The sequence below is a fragment of the Parasteatoda tepidariorum genome, chromosome 5 (assembly GCF_043381705.1).
Source record: "Parasteatoda tepidariorum isolate YZ-2023 chromosome 5, CAS_Ptep_4.0, whole genome shotgun sequence".
Classification (NCBI taxonomy): Eukaryota; Metazoa; Arthropoda; class Arachnida; order Araneae; family Theridiidae; genus Parasteatoda; species Parasteatoda tepidariorum.
The window spans coordinates 17264271-17287566 of NC_092208.1; the positions used below are offsets into that span (position 1 = coordinate 17264271).

The 23296-nt window shown below is 26.2% G+C and overlaps 1 protein-coding gene across 5 annotated transcripts; it reads right to left on the reverse strand.

Annotated features, from left to right (window-relative positions):
• Window positions 1-543: 543 nt before the first annotated feature.
• On the reverse strand, window positions 544-22449 carry LOC107451178 (suppressor of tumorigenicity 7 protein homolog). 5 transcript variants are annotated; one of them, XM_043054605.2, is made up of 16 exons: window positions 22172-22419; window positions 19917-19999; window positions 17381-17558; window positions 17091-17261; window positions 15785-15863; window positions 14194-14248; window positions 13981-14080; window positions 13664-13761; window positions 12565-12679; window positions 10376-10448; window positions 10180-10297; window positions 7735-7885; window positions 6577-6669; window positions 6170-6309; window positions 3216-3268; window positions 544-722 (listed from the first exon to the last, which is right to left on the reverse strand). In XM_043054605.2, the coding sequence occupies exons 1-15, from the start codon at window positions 22320-22322 to the stop codon at window positions 3218-3220; spliced, it is 1656 nt and encodes a 551-aa protein (XP_042910539.1). In that variant the 5' UTR covers window positions 22323-22419; the 3' UTR covers window positions 544-722; window positions 3216-3217. The 5 variants fall into 5 exon arrangements, with proteins under 5 accessions (XP_042910539.1, XP_071037239.1, XP_042910529.1 ...); XM_071181138.1 differs by having other exon boundaries at window positions 10180-10282; window positions 22172-22415; XM_043054595.2 differs by lacking the exon at window positions 3216-3268 and having other exon boundaries at window positions 10180-10282; window positions 22172-22449.
• Between the last annotated feature and the right edge of the window lie 847 nt (window positions 22450-23296).

Consider the following 23296-nt stretch of genomic DNA (forward strand, 5'->3'; position numbering starts at 1 on the left):
GAGAAAGCATATAGATGTGTATATTATTACTTAGTTTAAAAAAATAACTGTAACAACATTATATTTATACCCTATACCAACACACTTTTACTTTAAGTTTAAATGTCACAATGTTAAGCAATCATAAAAATCATTTTAAACAATAAAATTAGTGGTTTTTAATAAGGCTCAGTTATAAAATATATGGTAGTGCATACAATATATTGGCTTGTGCATGTTACATCGACTTATTCAAAATTACTATTCTAATGTATTTTTTAAAACATGTTTTTTTTTTCTATTTAAAACAGACACAACATTTTATTGTCTAAATGAAGCAGCAATCCTTATAATTATTTCTTCTTATTAAAGTTAATCAGATTTGTTGGAATGAGAAAACTACAAAAAGTTTTAAAAAATAAGTATTATTTTATAAGTATAATTGTATTTGAATATCGCTAAAATTTTGAATTGCTATTTTAGACATCACTACAGGAACCTGGAATTAAACAGAGTTTTGTGCGTACTAAAATAAGTATTACTTAAAATAAGTAAACAAAAAGATAGATGTCATGTTTTTATTTTTGACAAATGATCAGAACACACATAAATAATGAATAAGATGATGTTATACAGGTTTATGCAAATTAAATACGAGATAACTGTTGTAGAACACTAGCTGGCACCAACGCTTCCACTTTTTCAAGCAGATATGCCAAGGGCATTGTTAACCATACAATAGCCTGCACGAACAAAAAAATGAATAAATCAAACTCAAATACAAATTGTAGAAGAAATAACAATTTATGGAAAAAAAATTTCACAAAAATATATACATGTTTCATAATATATATATACTTTTCAATACAAGACAAGACAAAAGAAAAGAAAAAGTCTAATTTAATTACATAAACATCTTGATTATTCAAAGAAATAGCAACTAAACCTATTGCAGATAAACAAGATATCCCGATCATAAAGGATGCATTTTATAAATTTATTTTCATGAATTATTGAAAATTCATGTAATTTTTAATGTTTAATAAATTTTTTTATCAGATAGGAATTATGATATTTTATTTCAAAATTCACTAACACTTTGCTTAAAGTATCTTTCGATTCCTTTTTTGAATAAAACCATTTTAATAAGCTTTTAATCAATAATAAATAGCTGATTTCATTAATTTTCAAAGTTAGTTTCTTTTCAACTTGTGTAAGGCTTTTTCCTGATTTCATATCAGGGTCAAACTAAATCATACCAGTAATGATAAAAAAAATAAAAAATTTAAAAAAATGGATGTAACAAGAAATTAATAACTTTCATACTTCTTTCTTCAGCAAAACCAATCTTATTGAATAACCAAATATTTATTTGTAATTCACATTAAGTGATCAATTCTACATAGTCATGCAGTACTAAGACTTTTTAATTTTAAAATCCTCATTATGATAACAAATTATTAAAATTGAGGAAGTGCCTGTTAAGAATAAAAAAATAATAATACTAATAACAACAAGAACAATTTAAAATATACTTCAATTAACGGAGAAATTCAGATCGATTAAAGAGGATTGGAAAATAAAGGATGTATTGTACTTTAAATCTTTAAATTCAAAGTCTTTATTATTGAATAGCTTAAAGACATAATATGTTTCATTCTAAAACTAAGATTAAACAAGATATGTATTGATTAACTACAATATACTTTCATAAACACTTCAACTTTTATAACTAGGGGGAATTTTAAAGTTGTTATAGTAGAAAATATTAAAAAAATTGTAGTTTTTAATGTTATAAGAAAAAACAGCAACAAACAGTGATAAGCAGTTTTTGATGTTATCATAAGTACTACCCTTATCTTACGAAAAGCTTTCAGTCAGCTTTCAGAAAAGCTTTGGTTTCACTGAAGCTTTTCCAAAAATAAGAAAGATTCTCTCTTTCAAAATTGTGTCCATAAAAGCATTTTAAATGTTTGATATTACACTGAATGTAATAATGGACAGCAACAATCTGCAAGAGACCATGCATTTAATGACCTAAGAACTTACAGAATCTACTGGATAAAAATGAATACAAAAAAAAGGTTTTTATTTAAAGGTAAAGTGTAGAGTGCTTATTTTAATTGTTACAATATGGTAAGAGTGTTAATCAATAAAAAATATATTTTATGAAAGGTGCTGCCCTTAATCCTTGGTCACTAAAGATTTCTTATACTCTAGACTTCTGTTTTTGTAACAAAGTACGTATATTACCATACAACTTTAACATTGTCAAAGAATACTAAAATCAAATTTTATTACATGTATTTTATTAAAATTTTATGTATATTTAATTTTTAGAGGTTTTAAGACCTTATCTAACATAGATAAATGAAATATAAAAATAAGCACACATTTTAATAGTAGTCTATGAACTGAATGATAAACTATAGAGCAACAGTCAATTAAGCTTAGTAGTCTAGTTTAACTGAAAATATTTATAATAGTAACTAGCACACATTTTTGACCACAAACAAAATGTGGTTACTAGCTTTCTACATTCTAATTGCCACTTGACACGGAGAAATCCCTCATTAAAACGATCCACAAAGATTCTTTTGCATGAAGAAGAATTGCTGATAGCCATTTCTTTGTTGTCAAAAACATATGTCAAATATTTCGTGCTAGATCACAGAGCAGTAAGAAAAAGTTCCCAGCAAGCAGCTTTAGTTTAAAACTAATTGAATGAAAAAGCTCAACTGTCAATGTTACTAAGAGTATGAATTTAAGTATTTAGAATTTTGAAGTACACATACAGTTCTAAAGAAAAAAATATTAGCAGACATTTAAGGCATGCTATCTAGTTTTTTGAAAGAAAAACAAGAGTCCAGATTTCTTTGGTTGGTCTTTTTTTATTTATTTTTTAATTCAATCATAATAATGGATTTTTATAGCAGTGTCATTTCATTGCATTTAAATCCTGTAAATGTGAAATTTACTAGCCTTTCAAGCAGTACTGTGTTATATATTCTCTGAAATTTCTTTTAAAAACAATAAGTAAATATCAAATTATTAAAGGATTTAATATTATTGAAATATCAAATTGAATTTTTTTTGCTTTCATTAATGTAGATAGGATATGAAAACAAATTCATTGAGAAGATGCTATACTAATAATTCAATGATCTGATATCATTAGTAATGAAATCATAAGATAAAGATACATAAAATTACCTATGGGAAAGAACACAACTTACATTTAAAAATTTAACACACCATGACTACAGCAGCTATCATAATCCCTAAACATCTAAAAGTGAAAAATCACACATAGTAGTTTGTATTTGAAAAAAAATTTTTTGAATAATCTCTTTTTGTTGTTATTGAAATAAAAAAGTTTAACATTGAGATGGTAGACTAAATGTTTTGAAAATAGAAACATTTTTAGGAGTAAAAAAATAAAAACTTTATTAGTTAAAATATTTGAAAGTTTTAAAATAGTAGTCAATATAATATATTGGATACTATATTCAACGAATGTTTTTTTTTTTTGCATTGTTTTTTAATTGATGAATGAAATTAGATGTACTCAAGGATCTTAAATAACATTGAATTATTTTATGTTAATAATATGTGACATTAATTAGGAAATGGGTCTATAAAATTTTCCTTATTCTGAAAGGGTCACTGTAATGGTTGATTACAACAAATAGTGTAGACCAGTGGTTTGCAAAAGGTGTTCTGTAGAACCACAGAGTCTTCAGTGCATCAAGAATTAGGACATATTTTAACCAGTTATGATTTTTGAAGCCTGTTATTATAATAATATCTAATCAATAACATATTACTTAATATTAGTTCTTTTTGAGAAACTATTTAAATAAAATGCCATTGAAAAAAAAATTCGCAAAATTTTAAAATATATATATAGTTATTCTAATAACAATACATTGAATAAATTATGAAAAAGATACCCATAAAAAAATTGCTTTAGTATTTTTTCAATTCCAAATAAAATAATGAAATTTAACAATTAAGAAATATTTTTTGTAGATAACCTTTTACAATGTTTATAATAGTTTTTCCTTTCCATTTCAACATAAACTATTATTTAGCTTGTTTTATTGATTTTACGTTTATACAAATAGGGGAAAAAACTAATTCAGAACTACACAGAATTCCACCCCAGCACTGCAAATTTAATTATCTGGCGTGAAATCACATTTTTAAAACTTTTGATGATAAAAAATTTTTTTCTTCAAATGAAATATTTTTAAAATAATTAGTAGTTTATTCAAAATAGTTAGAACATAATACATAGTCACAAGTGCTTATAACTTTCACAGCTGAAGTCTGAATTCCGTCAAAAGAAAGGTGATCATTTCGGGTTCAATAACCAAAAATATTTTTGGACCTCTGATATAGATTGTTTTAATTTAAAATAAAAAACGTCAAAAGAGTACTTCTGTTAAAGAGTTTAAACAAAAAATAATGATGCATGCAACTGGTCTAGGCATTTATAGGTAATAAATTGCAAATAAAATGAACAGTTAATTTTTTTATAAAAACAGAATACAACAATATTAACATAAATGAAGAAAAAAAATTATAACTGGGGAAATAACTAGATAAATCAAAATTATAATTGAATGACTTGATGAAAAGTGAGCCTTTTCAATTTCAAGTGATTCAAATTACATATAAAGAAACAAAATAAATACCTGAATTTATTATCTGAAAAATAAAATGTTTTAAAATATAGGTAATGTTTAAACAAACATTTTAAAGTGAGACAAAAAAAGGCAAACATTTTAATTGACCTTCATTAATTTTTATCAGCAAGACCAGAAACTACAGTAACTGTTATTTTTAAAAAACTGATTTCTAATGAAAAGTAGTTTGCAGAAAATGCATAAACATAAAAAGTCACTAAGAAATTTAAAAAAATATTTTTCAATTTAGAGTAAAAATATTTATTTGGAATACTTTGATCTTAGAATTATAATAGTAGGGATAAAGTGAAAATTTCATTGTAGACTTTAAGTTACAATAAAATGAAAAGTGGACTATCCAAATAAGCTACAAATCTTATAAATTTGATTTGGACGACTGAGAGACATGTGCACAAAGTAAAATTTAAGCGATGCATTTTCTTATAAAATTGTTTTAATGATTACTAAATCTTAGCACTATCAGTAACTATAGTAACCATTATTTTAAAGATTTGTGGTGATTAGTAATTTACGGAAAATTGAAAGCACATGAAAAGTTACTGAAAAATTAAAAAATATAATTGAGTTCAGGGGAAGAAATACATATTTAAAATACCTTAGTCTTGGAAATAATAATAGAAAGGATAAAGAAGAAATTTCATCATACACTTTTAATTACAGTAATAAATAAATATATTTATCCTGTATAGAGAATGTTTGAAGAATCCAAACAATGTAGAGAAACAGAAAAAGTAGTCATTTTAATAGGAGTTTTATTATTGACCGCAGCATTAGAATCATTTTAATAAAACCAAAATTTCATTAACTTTAATTGCACAAATAGAAAGTTCATTATCATATGTGACGTAATTGTGCAAGTACATCTTTTTCTGTTATAGACAAGATGAATACTAAAGTAATTTGGATATTTTTTCCCCACCTAAACTTCAAAAAAAAAAAAATTTTTTTTTCATCTTTTGAAATAACTCCTTAATTTGGGGTTTATTAGCAATCCATAAAGATTTTTGACTCCATTTTTTATAAACAGCAAAAGAAAAATGAGTTATATCGCAAAATTCAGTAAATAAAAGTTCATTAAGGTGGGGGCTCTGACTGCAATTCAGTGAAAANTAATTTGGGGTTTATTAGCTATCTATAAAGATTTTTGACTCCATTTTTTATAAACAGCAAAAGAAAAATGAGTTATATCGTAAAATTCAGTAAATAAAAGTTCATTAAGGTGGGGGCTCTAACTGCAATTCAGTGAAAAAAAGTCTAAAGGTACCTTTAAACCAATTGTTCTAACTGAAAAGATACACATTATATATTTCCAGTCTCCTAAAGTAAAATAAAAAATACCTCTTTTCTAATTTTATAGAAGTGCTTGTCCCATTGGACACACTATGTAGCAACAATACTAAAGATTAACTAGTTTTAGAATTTCCATGAATAAATGAAAATGCATAGAGAATCGAACAATGCATAATTTATATACCTACATTTTTTGCAAATGTCCCCATTGGTTCTGGGTATTGATGAGTGAGCAAAGCCAATAAGGCTGTAAAAGAACAGAGACCAGCTGTAAAAAGAATGAAAAATGGCAACTCTTTTTTGGGATATACTGAAATCTCATGGAAAGCTGGAAAAAAAATCAATATTTTAGTTATTCTGCTACCACAAATTAAAAAATTTCATTCTCTTCTCTTTAAATATTTTTTTAAAATTTTAATTAAAAAACTTAAAAAGCAGTTTTAAATGTACACTAAAGTAATAATAAAATAACTGTTTTCTTATTTTGAAGAGTTATTTATTCTAGTTAGAATTTTAGGACAGGAAATTTTTTTATTTTAGTATACATATTCAAAATCAAGTATACATTTTCAAAAACAAAGATGTTAACACAAACCTGGTAACAACTCTCTGTCTGTTGTTTCTGTACAAGTTGGATAGGGATAAAAAAGATGCCCCTTTTCTAAAGGGTAGGGAATCATTCTGAATGCTAAAAGCAAATAAACATGTAAATAAAAATAATACATACTTCACATTTAAAATATATTATTGTTTAAAAGTTAATCAGCATGTTAATTCTATGAAGAAGAAAAAAAACATTTTCTAAATTTAAACATCTTTCGAAACTAAATTAAAACTGGCAGCACAATACTTAAAAAATCAGGATTTCAAAGTTTTTAATAATAAAACAAATTTTATCATGCTGAATTGGTACCAACTATAATAAGATGAAATTTGAAGATTCTTTTACAATAATATAATTTTCAATCAATCTCACATAGTTTAAGATATTGTATATACAGCTAAATGGGATAGATAATATCAGAATTCATTGATGGTAAAGAATAAAATTTAGTAAAACTAAATGGATTTAATTTTTAATTGCTCATATCTCAATGATAAAAATTCATCGGAAATCATGACAAAGACATAATTTTTCTTGAAATAACAGAATATTTATTGAATTAAAATTTCCAATTAAAAAAATAATTTACGTAAACACTATGTTTTTCTTTCAATTTTTTTTTTGTTTGCTTTCTAATACTCTACTCTTACAATAAAATTTCAACGTCTAATTATTTTTAAAAGTGAAATTCTGAAAAATTGAAATTCAAGAAAGAAAAACATTATTCTTTTTTTTAAATTTTAGCATCTTTTGCAATATTTTGACTAATTATTACTCATTTTTAATAAAATAAAAAAAGCATAGGTCTTATCTAAATAAAAATCTAATTTCGAATTGAAAGGTATAAAGCAATATAGTGATTTGCCACAGTTTTTTTCAAAGGACCATTTTAACATCAAACTGTATAGAATTGTTTCCAGACAGGTATTTAACAAGTTTCTTGAATTCGCACTAGCTAAAAGCACTTACAAAGAACCATCTTATAGCCTACATGGAAGTTGCAATGCTTTCCACAAAAAATACCACTATCTTGCACAATGTGAAAATGTGGCTTAAAATAACAATGCCTCAAATGCTTCAACTGTTGTAAAGAATTTCATGAAAAGCTCATAAATAAGATTAGTGTTCAAACATAAAACAAGGACTTACTTCCTTCCCATGTGCAATGTAACAAATTTAGTGCTCCTTCCACCCTTTTCCAATGTGGTAAATGAAAGAAAGCATATGCGATTGCTTCACTATCACCCCTTTTTAAAATGTGCTCAGGGGGTAAAATTAGGCTTTTCATTTCTAAAAGATACTGAAAAAGACATTCATTTTAAAGTAAATTGCAGTAAAAAACACTGTTTTAATATTAAATAGTTTCTTGAAATATAATTCATTCATAATATCAGAAATATACTTTTATAATTAAATATCATATTATCATAATATGATATATAAATAAATATCACTATATTAAATATTTTAGCACGTCAGCAAATAAATGAATTGTATAAGAAAGGTAGAGTTAGTAAAAAATAGCAATTGTTAAAATACTTAAAATTCTTATTACACACTAGAAAAAAATCAATATGAATGTGTTTAATATCACTAAGTTAGAAAAAAAAAAGAAAAAAACTCTTATCACCATGAATTTGATTCAGAGGTGCAGAAAAGGCATATTTTAACCATTAGATAAAAAATATTATAAATATATAATATAAAATCTAACTCACTGTTTTATAAGGGCACTCATATTTTTAAGTTTACTGACTTCCAATAATTTTATGATCACAAATTTGATTTCGTGGTGTGGAAAGGATAACTTTAAATTTAAGATATAACATAAAACAGAATTAATAATAATCATACTAGAATTAATTTACAAAATTTCTTGCGAGGGTTTCAGAACCTATGTCTGCTTTTGACCAAATTTGTGGCTATGTTCTTAATTTTTAAAATTTTGCAATGTTTGAAAGAGAAAGGTTGGAAATGGATAAAGTAGATAATAAGCAAAAACTTGATACTCTTTAAGATTTATTTCTTACAATTTTACCCCTTTTAAATAAGTAATTCTAAGAGACTAAAAATGAGAATACATACTTGATTAAAACACTTTATTGGGTAAAAATATTAAGACAGTAATACAATTATCCATACATCAAGCGCTCAAAAATAAACACCCACTCTCATGACTTGCCAGTCATGATAGAGAGAAACAAGTTTTTTGTAAACATAAAACAAAAAGTTGCCAACAAAAATTGGAGAAAAAAAGGCAAGCTTTGAAAATGTGCATAAAACATCTCAACTTTTATTATCAGCTTTACTTTTCTTAAGCAAATAAAGTTTTTTAATCAAGTATAAATTTTTACCCCTAGTCACAAATGTTCAAATTTTAGAACATTTTCTTTTTCAGACTCCTAGAAAAAAAATTAATGGTAAAAATAATCCATTCACCTCTTTAAATCAGATTTATGGCCATAAAATTGTCAGAGTGATAAACTTAGGGGGAGTGAATGTCTAAAAACAGTGAGAGAAGGGTTATACTTGGAATTAGGCAGTCATTTTACATTAAAATCAGCAGGATTGGTGTCACGACTGATTTTTATGAAGAACAGAGTATTTATAATAATATTTCACTTAAACATACTTTTAATAAACTATTTTATCACCTCTTAAAGAGGGCAAAATAATTTTTTTTTTAAATGATGAATGCAGAGCATGGATCCAGAGCACTAAATGATTTTTTCAATTGAGTCTTCAGTGTTTTAAACAAAACTATGAAAAACAAGTTATTTACAAAGCAACTAGTGTCAAAGAGATAGTTCTATCTTATTTCATCAAGAAAATTATTTTATACCTTTCTTTAGTAAGATGGAATTAATTTTCAAAAAACTAAGAAATAAATATGAAATGAGGCATGAAAGCAATTTTTTTACACTACAACTAATCCAATTTCAAAAAGAAAAAAAAATTTCTGCTTACCCTAATGTACATTTAAAATTTCAAAAGAAATAATGCTACAATGAAAAAAAAAACTAAAAGAATTATAAGTTAAAAATAGCTAAAATTCTCATTTAAAGCTATAAATTTGTTCATAATTTTTTTATTGAAAATCAAGTCTATGTACATTTTGTTCACAAAATTCTATAGAATTTTGAAGTAACTTCAGTCAGGTAATGACTAGTAACATTGCAATTATTGCTGATTTCTAATGTAAGGGTCTAAAAAAATTTATCAATATTTGAATTGAATTTATAAATATTTTTTATCCAGATTTTAAAAATATGATTAGAAAGCTGGGTTTCCCCAAACATACAATTATATTTTTATGCAATTCTCCCCGAACAACGAAAAGAAAATTTAACTTTATTCAAAGGAGAGCTATGAAATTTTTTTATTAGATTATTAAAATAAATTAATGCATAAATAAAACACAAAGAGAATATTTCAATTTGTTAATAATTTTTACTGCATAAATTGTTCAGATTACGAATTATGAACAAATTCATTAAGAGTCCAGTAAAAATTAAAATGAAAATGTACATGTTTTGTTGGGGGTCATAAAAAAAATGATTTTTTAAAAAGAAAAAATTAATAAAGTACACATACTTTTGGCACATGAGGATTAAATTCTACAGCCCTATGAATTGCTTCTACAGCATTCATTTCAGAGGTACTAAGACCTCTTTTTGAAGCTATATCTGGTGAAAATCTGTAAGCAGATGTTCTAGTTATTAAAAATTATTATAGTGAGTAAAAAAACAAATAAATATATAAACGCGATGTATAATGATATGAAACTTACTTGTCACTTACTCCTCTCGCTTTTAAAAGTGCAGCTGTGTAGCAAATAGTAGCTGATTTAGGTAAATTTATGTCTGGAATTTAAAATGGTTTTAATTATTACTTACATATTAATAAAAATAAAAGAGGACTAGATTTGCATAGGAATACAACAGAGTCCCATTCTGGAACTAATAATTTATTTAATAAAAGAGCATAGTTTGTTTGTTTAGAGCATAGTTTGATAGTAAGGAAGCTAAATAACTTCAACAAATCACTCCGGATATGAATTGAATTATTTAATTGTCATTTATACATAGTCATTAAAAAACTTACAGGAGAGGAAATCTCACAGTTCTTTTAAGGGAAGTTTACAAGATATTCAGATTCTCATATGTTACAGTTTAGAAATCATTACTTTTATAAATCAAGTGACAATAATTGGTTATCCTGCGCTATTAAATTATAAGGGTTCCTTTTTGGAAATTATTCAATAAACCTAAAATTATAGATAAAATAACAACTATTTGAAAAAAAAATAACATAAAAGAATAGCATTTTGAAGGGAAAAAAATTAGCATTATGTTACATCACATGCATAGTGATAGCCATAATCTATTTATTATTCAATCTGTTAGCATAAATGAATTCGTTAAATATTTATAGTCACTCATTATCAATCCTAATAAAAAGGTTAATTCTTTATACATTAGAATAATTATTATTGTAAGTCTTCTAAAATATTGCATGACTTGGCAAGCAAATATACACAAATTTAAATTTATTATTTGTAGAAAAAATATAAATATTTTCAACAGTCATGCCAACATGTTTATTGTTTATAAAACCTCTATTTCATGGTTTCTAAATTAAAAATTATATATAAAAATCATTACATCAATGTAGGACAGGAAGAACAGCAAAGCAAAAATACAATTGAAAATAGATCCCATTAAAATACTAGAATTCAGAAAAATAATTTATTTTTTGTGTAAGTTAAGCAACACATTAAAGTTCAAAGACATTAACACACTGCACTAAATAGAAAAATAAGTTTGGAGTTTCACTAATTTAAGCAACTTTAGAAATAGTTAATTAGATATTTCAACAATCACAAGTCACCCATTGCATGAGTACTGAATATTTTTAGACTGAATCAAGAAAAATCTTTTAAACGATAACTAAATCGTTAAATAACACTCTAATTATTTAATTAAGGAAAGCTTATAAAAAATAGTTCTATTTAACTTGGAAATCATTTGGTATTTTATTAGAAATCTGTAAAAAGATAATTTGCAATCAACAGTGTTTTATTAAAATAAAAAATCAGAGGACTTTTAAACAATCATCACCACAATTTATTCTTGAATTATATATTTTGATCACTTTCAACGATAGTTGTACGTACTGCAGAAATATAATTTAAAGTTATATAAAATTATTTTTTGGGGTAATAGAAATTAATCAATACTACCTAATTCTGAAATGACCTTTATGCCTTTATTTGAAATAGTCAATGATAAATCACAAGACATAGTACTTCAATGATTAATTAAACTTTCTTTAGGCCTTTGCCAAGTTTTCCTGGACAGGCTTATAACTGGTAATTAATAAGAATATGCTATGGTTTTTTGAAACAGTAAATAACAAAAACGATGGACTACATTAAATTAAATGTTGATATCTATGCCAATAATAATGACATAAGATTTCTTATACTAAGCTAAAATTCAGCTCATTTTTATTTTCTTATTATGCACCTAAGACTTTCAGAAATACTATTAAAACCATAAAAATAAATAGCATACTACTTAACCCATAAGAAATTATTTTTATCATTACAACAATCAGTATTTTAATATCAAAACTGCTTACAAATCAATTATGTAAAATTGTCTTTTGCATAAATAGACAGCATATTTTAATTCATTGAGTAAACTATTTTTTTTAACATTATTTATGGGTATTAATTCTTTATAATTAGTATACCTTTCAAATAAAAAAGTTTTAACAAAAATAAAAAACACTAGCTCCTTATTATAGTACTACTGCAGCAAATATTATATTATGTTTTTAAAATGCTACAAACATAGCATTTAAAAATCTAATATGTTACAACATTTCAGGGCTACTGAAAGGAAGAGAAATTAGCATCAAAAACTCCAAAATCAATATCAATTTTACTTTTTAGACAAAAATGTGATAACATACCATCATATTTTGCTAAAACGGCCTGTACATCTGCATAGGCTTGCATTTCTAAAAGTGCTTCTATAAGATTTTCATGAATGTTGAATACATTCATCATAGGAAATTCTTTAATGAGCTACAAATTAAAATATAAAACAATTGGAAATTACCTAATAACATAATTAAATATAACACATTGTTGTCTTACAAAACTTCCATAAATAAATTAGAATTGGGAAATTAAGTTTAATTTGGAGCAGAGAGGAACAACCTATGGTCTATGAGTCAAAAGTGACACAGGAAGCCTTCAAACTTGGCCATTTATTACTATATAAAAAAAAGGGTGAGAATATTAGAATAACTGTTTTCAATAACTGGAGCTCCAATTTAAATGGACAAAGCATAAACAAGAAACCACAATAAAAGTACAAAATTAATTATTCATAAGAATAACTCAGAAAGAAGTTACGAATATTATATTTTCATATAGAGAAGAAATTACACCCGACTTACAAATAAAAATTGAACTAAAAATTTTCAAATTTGGTTTGAGAAATGTTGAATTATGTCAAATTTTACATTTTTTTTAAACAATTGAAGTTATTCTGAGAATTTTTAGTAATTCAGTTAATAAAATATTTATAACGTCTACACAGTTTCAGGGTTCCTACTTAATTTCAGAAAACTTCCTTGAAAATTTCAATGTAAATCCAGACCATATTTTATCTATACCATGCAATTTTTAATCAGAAAACTATAATTTTTTAAAAATTTATTTGGAATGTCCAAGATTCGAATTTACGAGCAAGAAAGTTTCATTGAATAAGGATGGAAATATGGAAAAATTTTAACTAAAATGTAAAATCTTTACAAAAAATAATTGTAATAAATGTTAGAATCATTTAACTTAAATCTCAGTAACTGATTACTGTTACTGACAATTCTAAAACTAGACATTAATTTTTAACACTTTTCATAAATCAGAAAGACATATATTATACATATATTTAGATACAAGATACAATGTAATAAAGAAAATCGCAATGAAATAAGGTCAATGGGCATAAAATGTTTTAAAAACAATATATTTCTTTTAAAAAGGGAGAAAAAAGCAACATACATCACGCATTATTTTCACACACTCTCTTAATTTTCCCAGTTTTCTTGCACACATTGCAAGTCTTCTTCGAATGTAGACTAGAACATTTGTATCTCTCCCTGAAATAAAAGATTAATTTAATTTGCATTTAAATTTACAACATACAACAATTCACAAACTATTTTTTTCTATTAAACACTAAGTGTTAAAATATTTCAGATATACAGCCAAGTCCAATCAGCTATTTTAAAAATTGTATTTAAAACATGACTGTACTTGCATTAACAAAAACTATGTTATAAACAAATGTATTTGAAGCAAAATTTGAAATATCTTACGATGTAACGTTTCTTGAGATGGGCCTTGATGTTGGATTTGCTGACTTTTTCGATAGTTCACTTCTGCCACTTTTAATGCTTGCCGAAATAGTTTTTCTGACTAGAATTAAATAAACATTGAGTTAGTGAACACAATATGAATCTGAAACTAGAATTAATTAAACAGAACATGAATCTTAGAAATTGAACACAGTGGAAAAATCGAAGTCTTACTTCAATGATTGATGATGATTCCTCCTCAGCTAATAATATATATGCAGGCGCACATCTAAAAATAAAAAAAAATCATCAGTTCTGTACTACACTCAGATTAAATAATGATAAAATTATCATACTTGTTTGGAGCAACAAGTTTTGTTGGTTATGGAACAATTGTCAAGGTTATATTTAACAATACTGAAGCAACTTGGTAAAACAGTATTATATGATTTGATATATTAACTTATTTTAACAAGATTATAATTAGATATAAATTTCTTATAATGAAGCATAAATATTTTGGAATGGTAAAAATTTAGTTCTAATTTTTTATCACCAAGTTTGAAAAATACTGAGAGAACACATAATTGATACAAACATTAAAACAATTATTGATGAACTATTAAACAACAATTACTATTAAACAACAATTGATACAAACATTAAAATAGGTAACAATGCTTTTACCATAAAATTTTAAAAATACTGAGACAACACAAAATTGATACAAACAAAAAGAATTGGATAAATGAAACTTTACATAATTTTCCTTTTAATTTCCATCATTGTAAGCCATGTACATTTAGGCACACATGTCAACCAATCACATAGCCCTGTTTTTAAGGCCTTTATTTTCAAATGACCATGGTTAAGGAATGCCAGATAGTTTTGACATTGGTCACGGAAATGTGGTCAGACATGTAATACACATTGGTCAGACATGGACAGCTAAGCTGCTAACCTTCTCTTCAAACTTCCACACCGCACCAATGAGCAGGCTTTCAGAATCGACAGATTTAACAACCACTTTGCTGACTGTACACGTTGATTGTTTAGACAGTTGTCAAGAGCTCAAACTCATTACTCCCAGCTTCCAACTAGTGGTGTCAGCACCAAGAAATTGTGCCACTGGAGGGCTACATATTAGAATGGCAGGATTGAAAAGAAATTAAAAGGCTCTCTTATGTAGTTATGTGTTCACTAATACATAAATATTAAGCTTTGTGACAATTAGATCATTAGTCTTTTAAGTATCATTAACCAAACAACTTAAAGGAAACGTAAGAAGGGTGCCAAGAATGTTCATGCTGTCAGCAAAGAAAACAAAATCACATAGAATCTCCTAAATTATGTTATGACTTCAGTAATGAAGTCAAGGATGGTGTATTGAGTTGAAAAATTAGGAAGGTACACACAAGAACAAGGTACAACTTTTAGGAAGATACACACAAGATAATTGAAAGATCTGAAAGCTGAGTTACAAGTCTATATATTTCTCCATTCTACAAGCTCAAATATCTATCCTAGTAGTATTGGCCTAAATCCAATACAGAACAAGTAGCTATGCAATCTTAACCATAAAGCACTATAACATTCAGGAAAGAAGAAATTGTCTTTTGAAACCTTTTTCTGTGTTTTTGCTTATATATTCTAGGTATATATAGGAAAAATTTTATATAAAATATGTATTGCAAAAACCTTTTTACCATAAATTTAATACATTAAAAGTTACAACAAATATATGTATTAAAAAATTACATGCATTTCATGGACAAATCTAAACTAAGAGGATAAAGCAAAAAACAAAAACTGCTGACACACTTACTCTGGGTTCTTTTCAAGAGCTTGATGTGCAGCTTTGACTCTAGCTTCAGGATCTCTTTCTCTCCAAGCAGTCTGCATTACTAACAAAAGAAAAGGCAATGTTGCCATTATTTTTTTCTCCAAAAACTTACAAAAGGAAAACATCATACAGAATGAACTACATCATATACCAAAAGCTTTTATGGCCCTTGGACATCAAAGCACAAAAGGTTTTAATTTTCTATATTACAGAATTTTTGAAGACCTTTTCTCCACCATTGTAGTTTTTATTAGGGATGAAATTAATATTTAGCCACTATTCAATATCCAGCCTATTTGCCCCTTCTGCCAAATGTTCAACCAAACATTTGGCCGAATGTTGGGCAAAATATTTTTCAGAAGTCTTTTCTCTTTTGAAATTTTAATAGATTTAATAAAGAATAATCTGAAATTGAATTTTTAACTACATATATATACATTTATTACTGATGTATTTTTTTCACAAGTATTTTAGTTATAATAATTTTGTAAAAATAATCAAAATATTAAATAACGAATTGCTGATTGGATTTATGCAGATTAGATACATACATATATTTATATATCGAACCATCAATTCATTATTTAATATTTTGGTTATTTTTATGAAATTATTCAAGTAAAATACTTGTGGAAAAAAATACAGCGGTCATAAAAACATTGTTTTTCTAAGGTAACAATATATTGAATAAACGATTAAAAGGAATGTAAAAATATAAATAACATTTATAAAAAATTGCATTAGTACTTCCCACTGAACATTTTAATTCAAATTAAAATAACTAAATTCTACAATAAAGAAATATGTTTCCCTGATAGCCATTTTCAATGTTTATGACAATTTTTCGTTTAAATTTCAACAAAACACATAATTTAGCCTCTTTTATTCATGTTACGATATGCATACATCAAAAAGAAATACAGATTTATACTGGTTCCCCCCTTCTCCTAACACTTGGGTATTCAACCTTATTTAAAGAATATTATTAATAACACTATGAAAAAACATTATTATTTATATTATATATTTATAAAATAATAAATAATATCATAGTTACTAAAAAATAGATAATAAATATATGAATAGTTAATTTCTCGATAAAATGTTTATGAAAGAGAAAGAAAAAGATCGTAAAAGGAAGGTCAGCTATTAAAGGTTCTAGAGCTGAATACAATATAGAAAGGTTGATCTAGAATTTTAAGTTTATATACTAAAAAACATTTAATCAAAATCAAAACAACATTCATAGCTGGTTTAAAGCTAGCTTAAACAAAACAAAAAATCATACTCTCATATTCAGGCTTGTTGCCATCTGCTTCACAAGTAAAAAATGTCTGATGATCTTGTGCTGAGAGATTCATATCATAATATGTTAATGGTTCCTTATTGGTTGTCCAAAGAAATCTGTTGTATTCTGAACCTCGAAATAAGCTAAGCGGATTTCTCCAAACCTTACACTCTGAAAAGAAACATGAATATTTATAATACTTTTTTTATACATAAACAAAGATTTTTCTCATGTGATTAATTCTTTACTTAAAATTGAATTTCGCATGAAAAATGCTACATAGTGATTACCTGGTCCAGTCTGTTGATTACAGTTGGCATTATTTCCATTAGTTTCATTAGACGTTGAACCACTTGAGGAAGAATCACTATTACTTTCACTTCCTCCAATCCATGGTGAAATGTGATTTAAAGAAACTTGCTCAATGAAGGAAGTTCCATATTTTCTGAAGTACCACCATTCAAATATCTAGAAAAAGAGAACATGAAAAATTACCGGTGTAAGTTTAATATATTAAAAACTGTCACTTAAATCATTCTTACATATTAAAATAATGCTCCGAAAATTTAAACTTAGAACCATAATATACTTCATAAATATAAAAAAATATTTCAGATGTGCCCATATTCTAAATCCAAAATATGATTTAATAATTGAATTATTTCTTAATGAGAAAAGTTTAAATATTTCATGAGAATAATATTCAAAAAACAATAAAAAAATTTAATATACACACTTTTTTTTTTAAATTGTTTAAATCATTCAAATGACTGTTTAATAATTAAAATTCATTGACATTCAAATTTTGAAAGATTAATTACAGTACCTTTTTATCTTTAATTTCAATATTTCTTTTATTATTGTGCACCATTATAACATTAACAAAACTGTATCATAAGTGTGTGTTTTTTTATATGCATACATTGTTATACACAACAGTGTAAGTTAATCTCTTGTGAAACAACAATTTGGTGGTCGAACTTAGATAAGTAGTAAACAGTAGTAGTAAATCATTCAAATAACTGTTTAATAATTTAAATTCATTGACATTCAAATTTTAAAAAATTAATTACAGTACCTTTTTATCTTTAATATCAATATTTCTTTTATTATTGTGCAGCATTATAACATTAACAAAACTGTATCATAAGTGTGTTTTTTTATATACACACATTGTTATACACAACCTGTGTAAGTTTACCACTTGTGAAACAATAATTTGGTGGCCGAACTTAGACAAGAAGTAAACAAATAAAGATGGAATTTAATTGCTTTTGCTGTTTTTTTATTGATAATTAAGATTCCTTTGGACAGGGGATCAACATACAGAGGTGGTCAACTAACAAGGTTTAAATTTGTATGTTTGTAGAAAATTCTTTAGTAAATAATATTAATGAAATGGTTAACTTCAAGTTAGGGTGGGGAAAAAAATTATTTTTATAGCTGTATACTGGTTATAGAGAGAACAGTCTGAGTCTTGAAAAAAAATTTGTAAAGCTTATAATTTTCTTTTGTAAAACTGCTGATTCCAAGTTAAGCTGATTAAGACAGATTAATCCACAGGTGGTTCAGCAAATAGGCAAAATTGGAAAAATGTTTCTCCCCTATAAACAGAAAAACCCATTTTGCTATGCAGAAAAGTATCAAGGAAAATAGTTGGCGCTAGATAAAAATACTATTAGTTGATGATTGGTGAATTACCATGAGCTGAAAAGGGTGTTGATTGGTGTAGTCATCCATATTTTATTCTAGTCTGATGTCAAAGCCATTATTTAAGAAAAAATCATAAATTGCTTAATGAAGAATCAAATTATAATAAATAAAAATACTTAATTTTTGAAATGTATGCGTGATTACATGGAGCTCTGAAGTAAAAAAAAGGTTCATACATATTAATTAATACATTTAGAAAATGGCACGGATGATGCGGCAGCAGGGCTAAGCCCCAAAAGGCTTCTCTGTCAATCAAGAAATCAAAAGAGCAACTGTAATGCGTACGTTGAAATAGTTTTTGCCAAGGAAATCCATGTATTGGCTATTAATGGATTAAATTTAATGCCAAGGCTCTTTTTCTTAGCCTTATGCATTCAAAAGTATTGGCGGAAAAGAGAGCGGGAGAAATCATAACGAATATTAATGTAATCAAAACCATAGCAACCATATAATGATTTTTGAATTCTATGTTAATGTGTTAGGCAGAAGTAGAAGGAATCTCTAAAAAATAGATTTTATTCCACACTCAATTCAAGGTTGTGGTATAAAAAGGTTACAGATTTATATTAATGATTTTTATTTATTGAAAAAGGATTTTTTTAAATTATATTAAATATGTTATGCATGACTAGAAGACTGCAGGTTAAAAAATAGGACTTTTTATCTGCAGAACTGAGAGTGGGCTAAACTGCATAGTTAAATTTAATGAATGAATAATAATTGAAAGCAATGTTAGAATTGTCACACAACTTTTTCAATTCGGCACATTTGTAGCCTAACAAGTGAATTGCTTTTCTTATCTTGTCATATTTTTGGCACTTTCTGTTGAATATTAAAAATAAACTGAACGAGTTCTAGTTTTAAAATAAAATAAAAATCGTTGCTACTATTGTCTCGTCTATTTCAGTGCTAAATATTTTCAAAAGTTTGGAAGATGAGAATAAGATAGAAATTTTTATTAGGGAAGGTTAACTTCCTGCTTTTAATAAGAGGAATCTGATCATTATACAAATAAAGCCTTCAGTTAAAAAGATTTATCAAGCAGTTTTAAAAGTATATAGATAAATTAAAATGATTTTTCACACATAGCTTAAAAATAACAAAGAAAATTACCAAAATAAGTCCTGATATGAGAGAAGATGTTCCAGTCAAAGCAACATAAAATTTCGGAGTCAAAGTATTTAAAAACATGGAAGCTGAAAAAAAGGTGTCAATTAAAAAGAGATAATCATAATTAAAGTAACAAAATATTTTTAATAAAATAGCAATAAGAGAGTTCACAATCTTAATGAAAAAGCAATATTTGAGTGATCTATGTATTTAACATAAGCTATCATACATTATTATTATCAATTTATTTGATAATAAAGATAATATCCAAAGTATCACTTACAAATCAAGCTGCATTTTTGCCCATTAAAAAATTTTTATAATTAAGAAATAATGCATATTTTTATTTTGCTTTAATTTTTGAATCATAAATTATTGGTAATAAATTAATTATTGAAGTTTAAGGCCAAAAAAAAAAAATCACAGATATACACATAAATAATCACAGAAATTTCACCAATAGTGGAATAATGAATACAATGGGAAGAATTACATCTTAGACATTTAAAAAATAATAAATTTCAAATAATTTTCATTAGAAATGTCATTCACCTTATAAATTGTAATTAAAAAATGCTTATTAAATGCATCATTTTGAAAGAGCATGACAACTGAAAACAATAAGAATTTTTAATTTTATTTTATTTGAAAATTTAATCTATTAGTTTCAGCTTATTAAAGTGCAAATATTAAAGTTTCGACCAAGAAGAAAAGTTTTCAACTAAAACAACCTTCTACAGATTACGTTGCTCTTTGTTTGGCAGATTTTTAGACTTTAGCCAGACATTAAAAATTGTAGTTTATGATCATTTACAACTTAACAATTTCTTCAAAATTAATAAAGGTTTGTAAATGATATCTGAACCTTAAAAAAAAGAAAGAAACAATCAAACTGTAAAGAAAATAAGCTTGATTGGCAAGTGTCATTACAGGACCTAACCTTTTAAACTAGGATCTAAATACTTTATTCAACAAGCCATCATTTTTTAAATTAAAGTTAATATTAAAATATAAGATTTGTCAAATATGATTATAGCCAAATAATTTTGATCCTATATATGTGCTAAATAAAGCAATATACACCAACAATTAATTCTTTGTCAGAAATATAACATTAAAAATCAAATTCCAAAAAAAAAATATAAGACATTTTGAAATAAAAGAGCCTGATAGTCTTAGCTTTCAGCCTATCTGAATCTAATGTTAATTCGTAGATTTTATCTAAAGTTAAAATTTTAAGTTCTTCTGACAAGCATATGATAGTTTGATAAATATGTACAATACATAACCAGCCTTATATCTGCAAATTTTTAACAAATGTAACTTGATTTTTTTCAAAACTATAGATTTTAAAGGAAATATACAACATAACATTCATAAATAAAATATACAGAAAGATTATATACATATATTATTAAATAAAAAATATTTATGGGGAGATTTTCGTATCGTGATCTGCCGCAGAATAACCAACAAGTCTTAGCAACTTTTAGGCGGCCGTCAAGAAACTTAACATCAGAGAAAAGGACCAACTCAAAGGGTATAACTCCAAGCCACCCTCAGCAGGCAAACATCTACATGTTTTTTTTTTCTTTTAAATTGCACGTTTCTATTTGGCACCTTGGCGAATGTAGTTGGCATGACAGATCATGATACGGAAATATCCCCATCCTTATGATAATGAAAAGGTATTTTCAAACAGCTTTAGAACCGAAATGAATAATTAACCAATTAGTAAATTAATGAGGAAAAGAATTGTTCATTAGATGTATTTTATTTATAAATAATCAGATAATTAACAAAAAGGTCCATATGTAATAAAACCAGCTTTAAAAATGATGGTCTCAAAAATAAACATTCGTAATAAATATATAAATCTGAATGATATTCATATTTGATGTAAACACAGCTCTAAAAAGTACAATCTAAGAATTGATTTTTCTTCCTAAATTTAAACTTTCAAAAATATATCCTTCACTAAACATATAAATGTATAGATATACTTCTGTAAAAAAATTCCAGAAATATACCAATTGTACTAATAGTTTATATTAGGAAGATGATGTATATAAACATATTATAATAGTGAATTCTTTGATAGTAGATATGTCCATGTTTTATGCTTAGTAGTGCGGTCATTAGACAACAATTAATGATTTTAAACACTTTTTATTATTTCGTCTGAGGAAATATGATTTAATCAGACGATCGTTTAAAAAAATTTATTAAATTAATTCATATGTCTTGATCTGTCATACCCATGTTTATGTTTTCGCTGATTTTTAGAGGGCCGCGTAGTAAGTAAATTACAAAAAATACAAGCATTAGCCAGAATAACCACAAATATGTCCAAGACCACGTTAACCAACGTTTTAAAAATGACAATAAGTAACTAAAACAACGCGCCATAATGCAGCTCCATGTTGATATCGGAACTTAAAAACCCCGACGTTGCCATTATTTATACGCTTTCACTTTCGCAGACAGCTCTAATATAATGCCAAACTTGTCAAAACTAAAAGTAGAACGAAAAATCACAAGAGAATGTTTTACAAGTTTACCACTAGAGAACACTGCTAAGCATTATGAAGGCAAGGACAATTCTCACTGCACGCATTTGCGAAATTCATATCAATCAAATTCGCAGATGCGAATTCGAACAGGCTAGCAAGAACTAACTTGATTGGATATATCGCGATAAGTAAAATGTATCGATCTTCTGAGCTTTAGGATTGAAGAATCGTGTTTGTAGAAATTATGGACACATATATGGACTTAATTTATCGGATCTTTAAAATAATCACACTGAATTCAAGCATCACTGGCAGCGATCAGTAAGCATTGTGGGAATTACAAACCGAATACGTGCACTATGTCAACCTCCATCTATCAAAAGGTACCTCTTGTTTTATCTGAGATAGAACTCGATGAATGATAGTTGATTCATGCTGTTTTGTTTTATTATTTTATATGTATATATTGCTCATTATTTTCTTCATTTTTTTTTTCATTTATAGCATTTCGCTCTTTTTTTTTGTTCATAGCATTTCGCTCATAATTTTTTCTTTTCTTTTTTTTAATGTTTATAGCATTCGCTCATTTTCGTTTTTCTCTTTCTTTTGTTTTGTTACCAGCATTTTGCTTACTTCTTTCCCCTTCATTTCTTTTTGTTTTTATTAACTGGGAGGACTTTATTTACTTCACCGTACTTTTTTTTCTGGGCAGTATATTTTTTTAAGCAAATCTACTGTTTTAATGTGGATCATCCATCAATGAAAAGTTCATATCACGTCCGCAGGTCACCAATGTGGGGAATTTAATTAATGACCATGTCAACCTTCATCTATCAAAAGGTACCTCTTGTTAGAATCAAGTTAACATGT

Bases quoted from the DNA above. Each gene is read 5' to 3' on its own strand.
- LOC107451178 (XM_043054589.2), bottom strand. From the start codon at position 22,322: ATGGCGCGTTGTTTTAGTTACTTATTGTCATTTTTAAAACGTTGGTTA. The intron at 13,762-13,980 runs GTAAGATATTTC...CTTTTATTTCAG, and splicing joins ATCTCAAGAAACGTTACATC to GGAGAGATACAAATGTTCTA. The intron at 723-6,169 runs GTAGGTATATAA...TTGTTCGTGCAG, and splicing joins TGGGGACATTTGCAAAAAAT to GCTATTGTATGGTTAACAAT.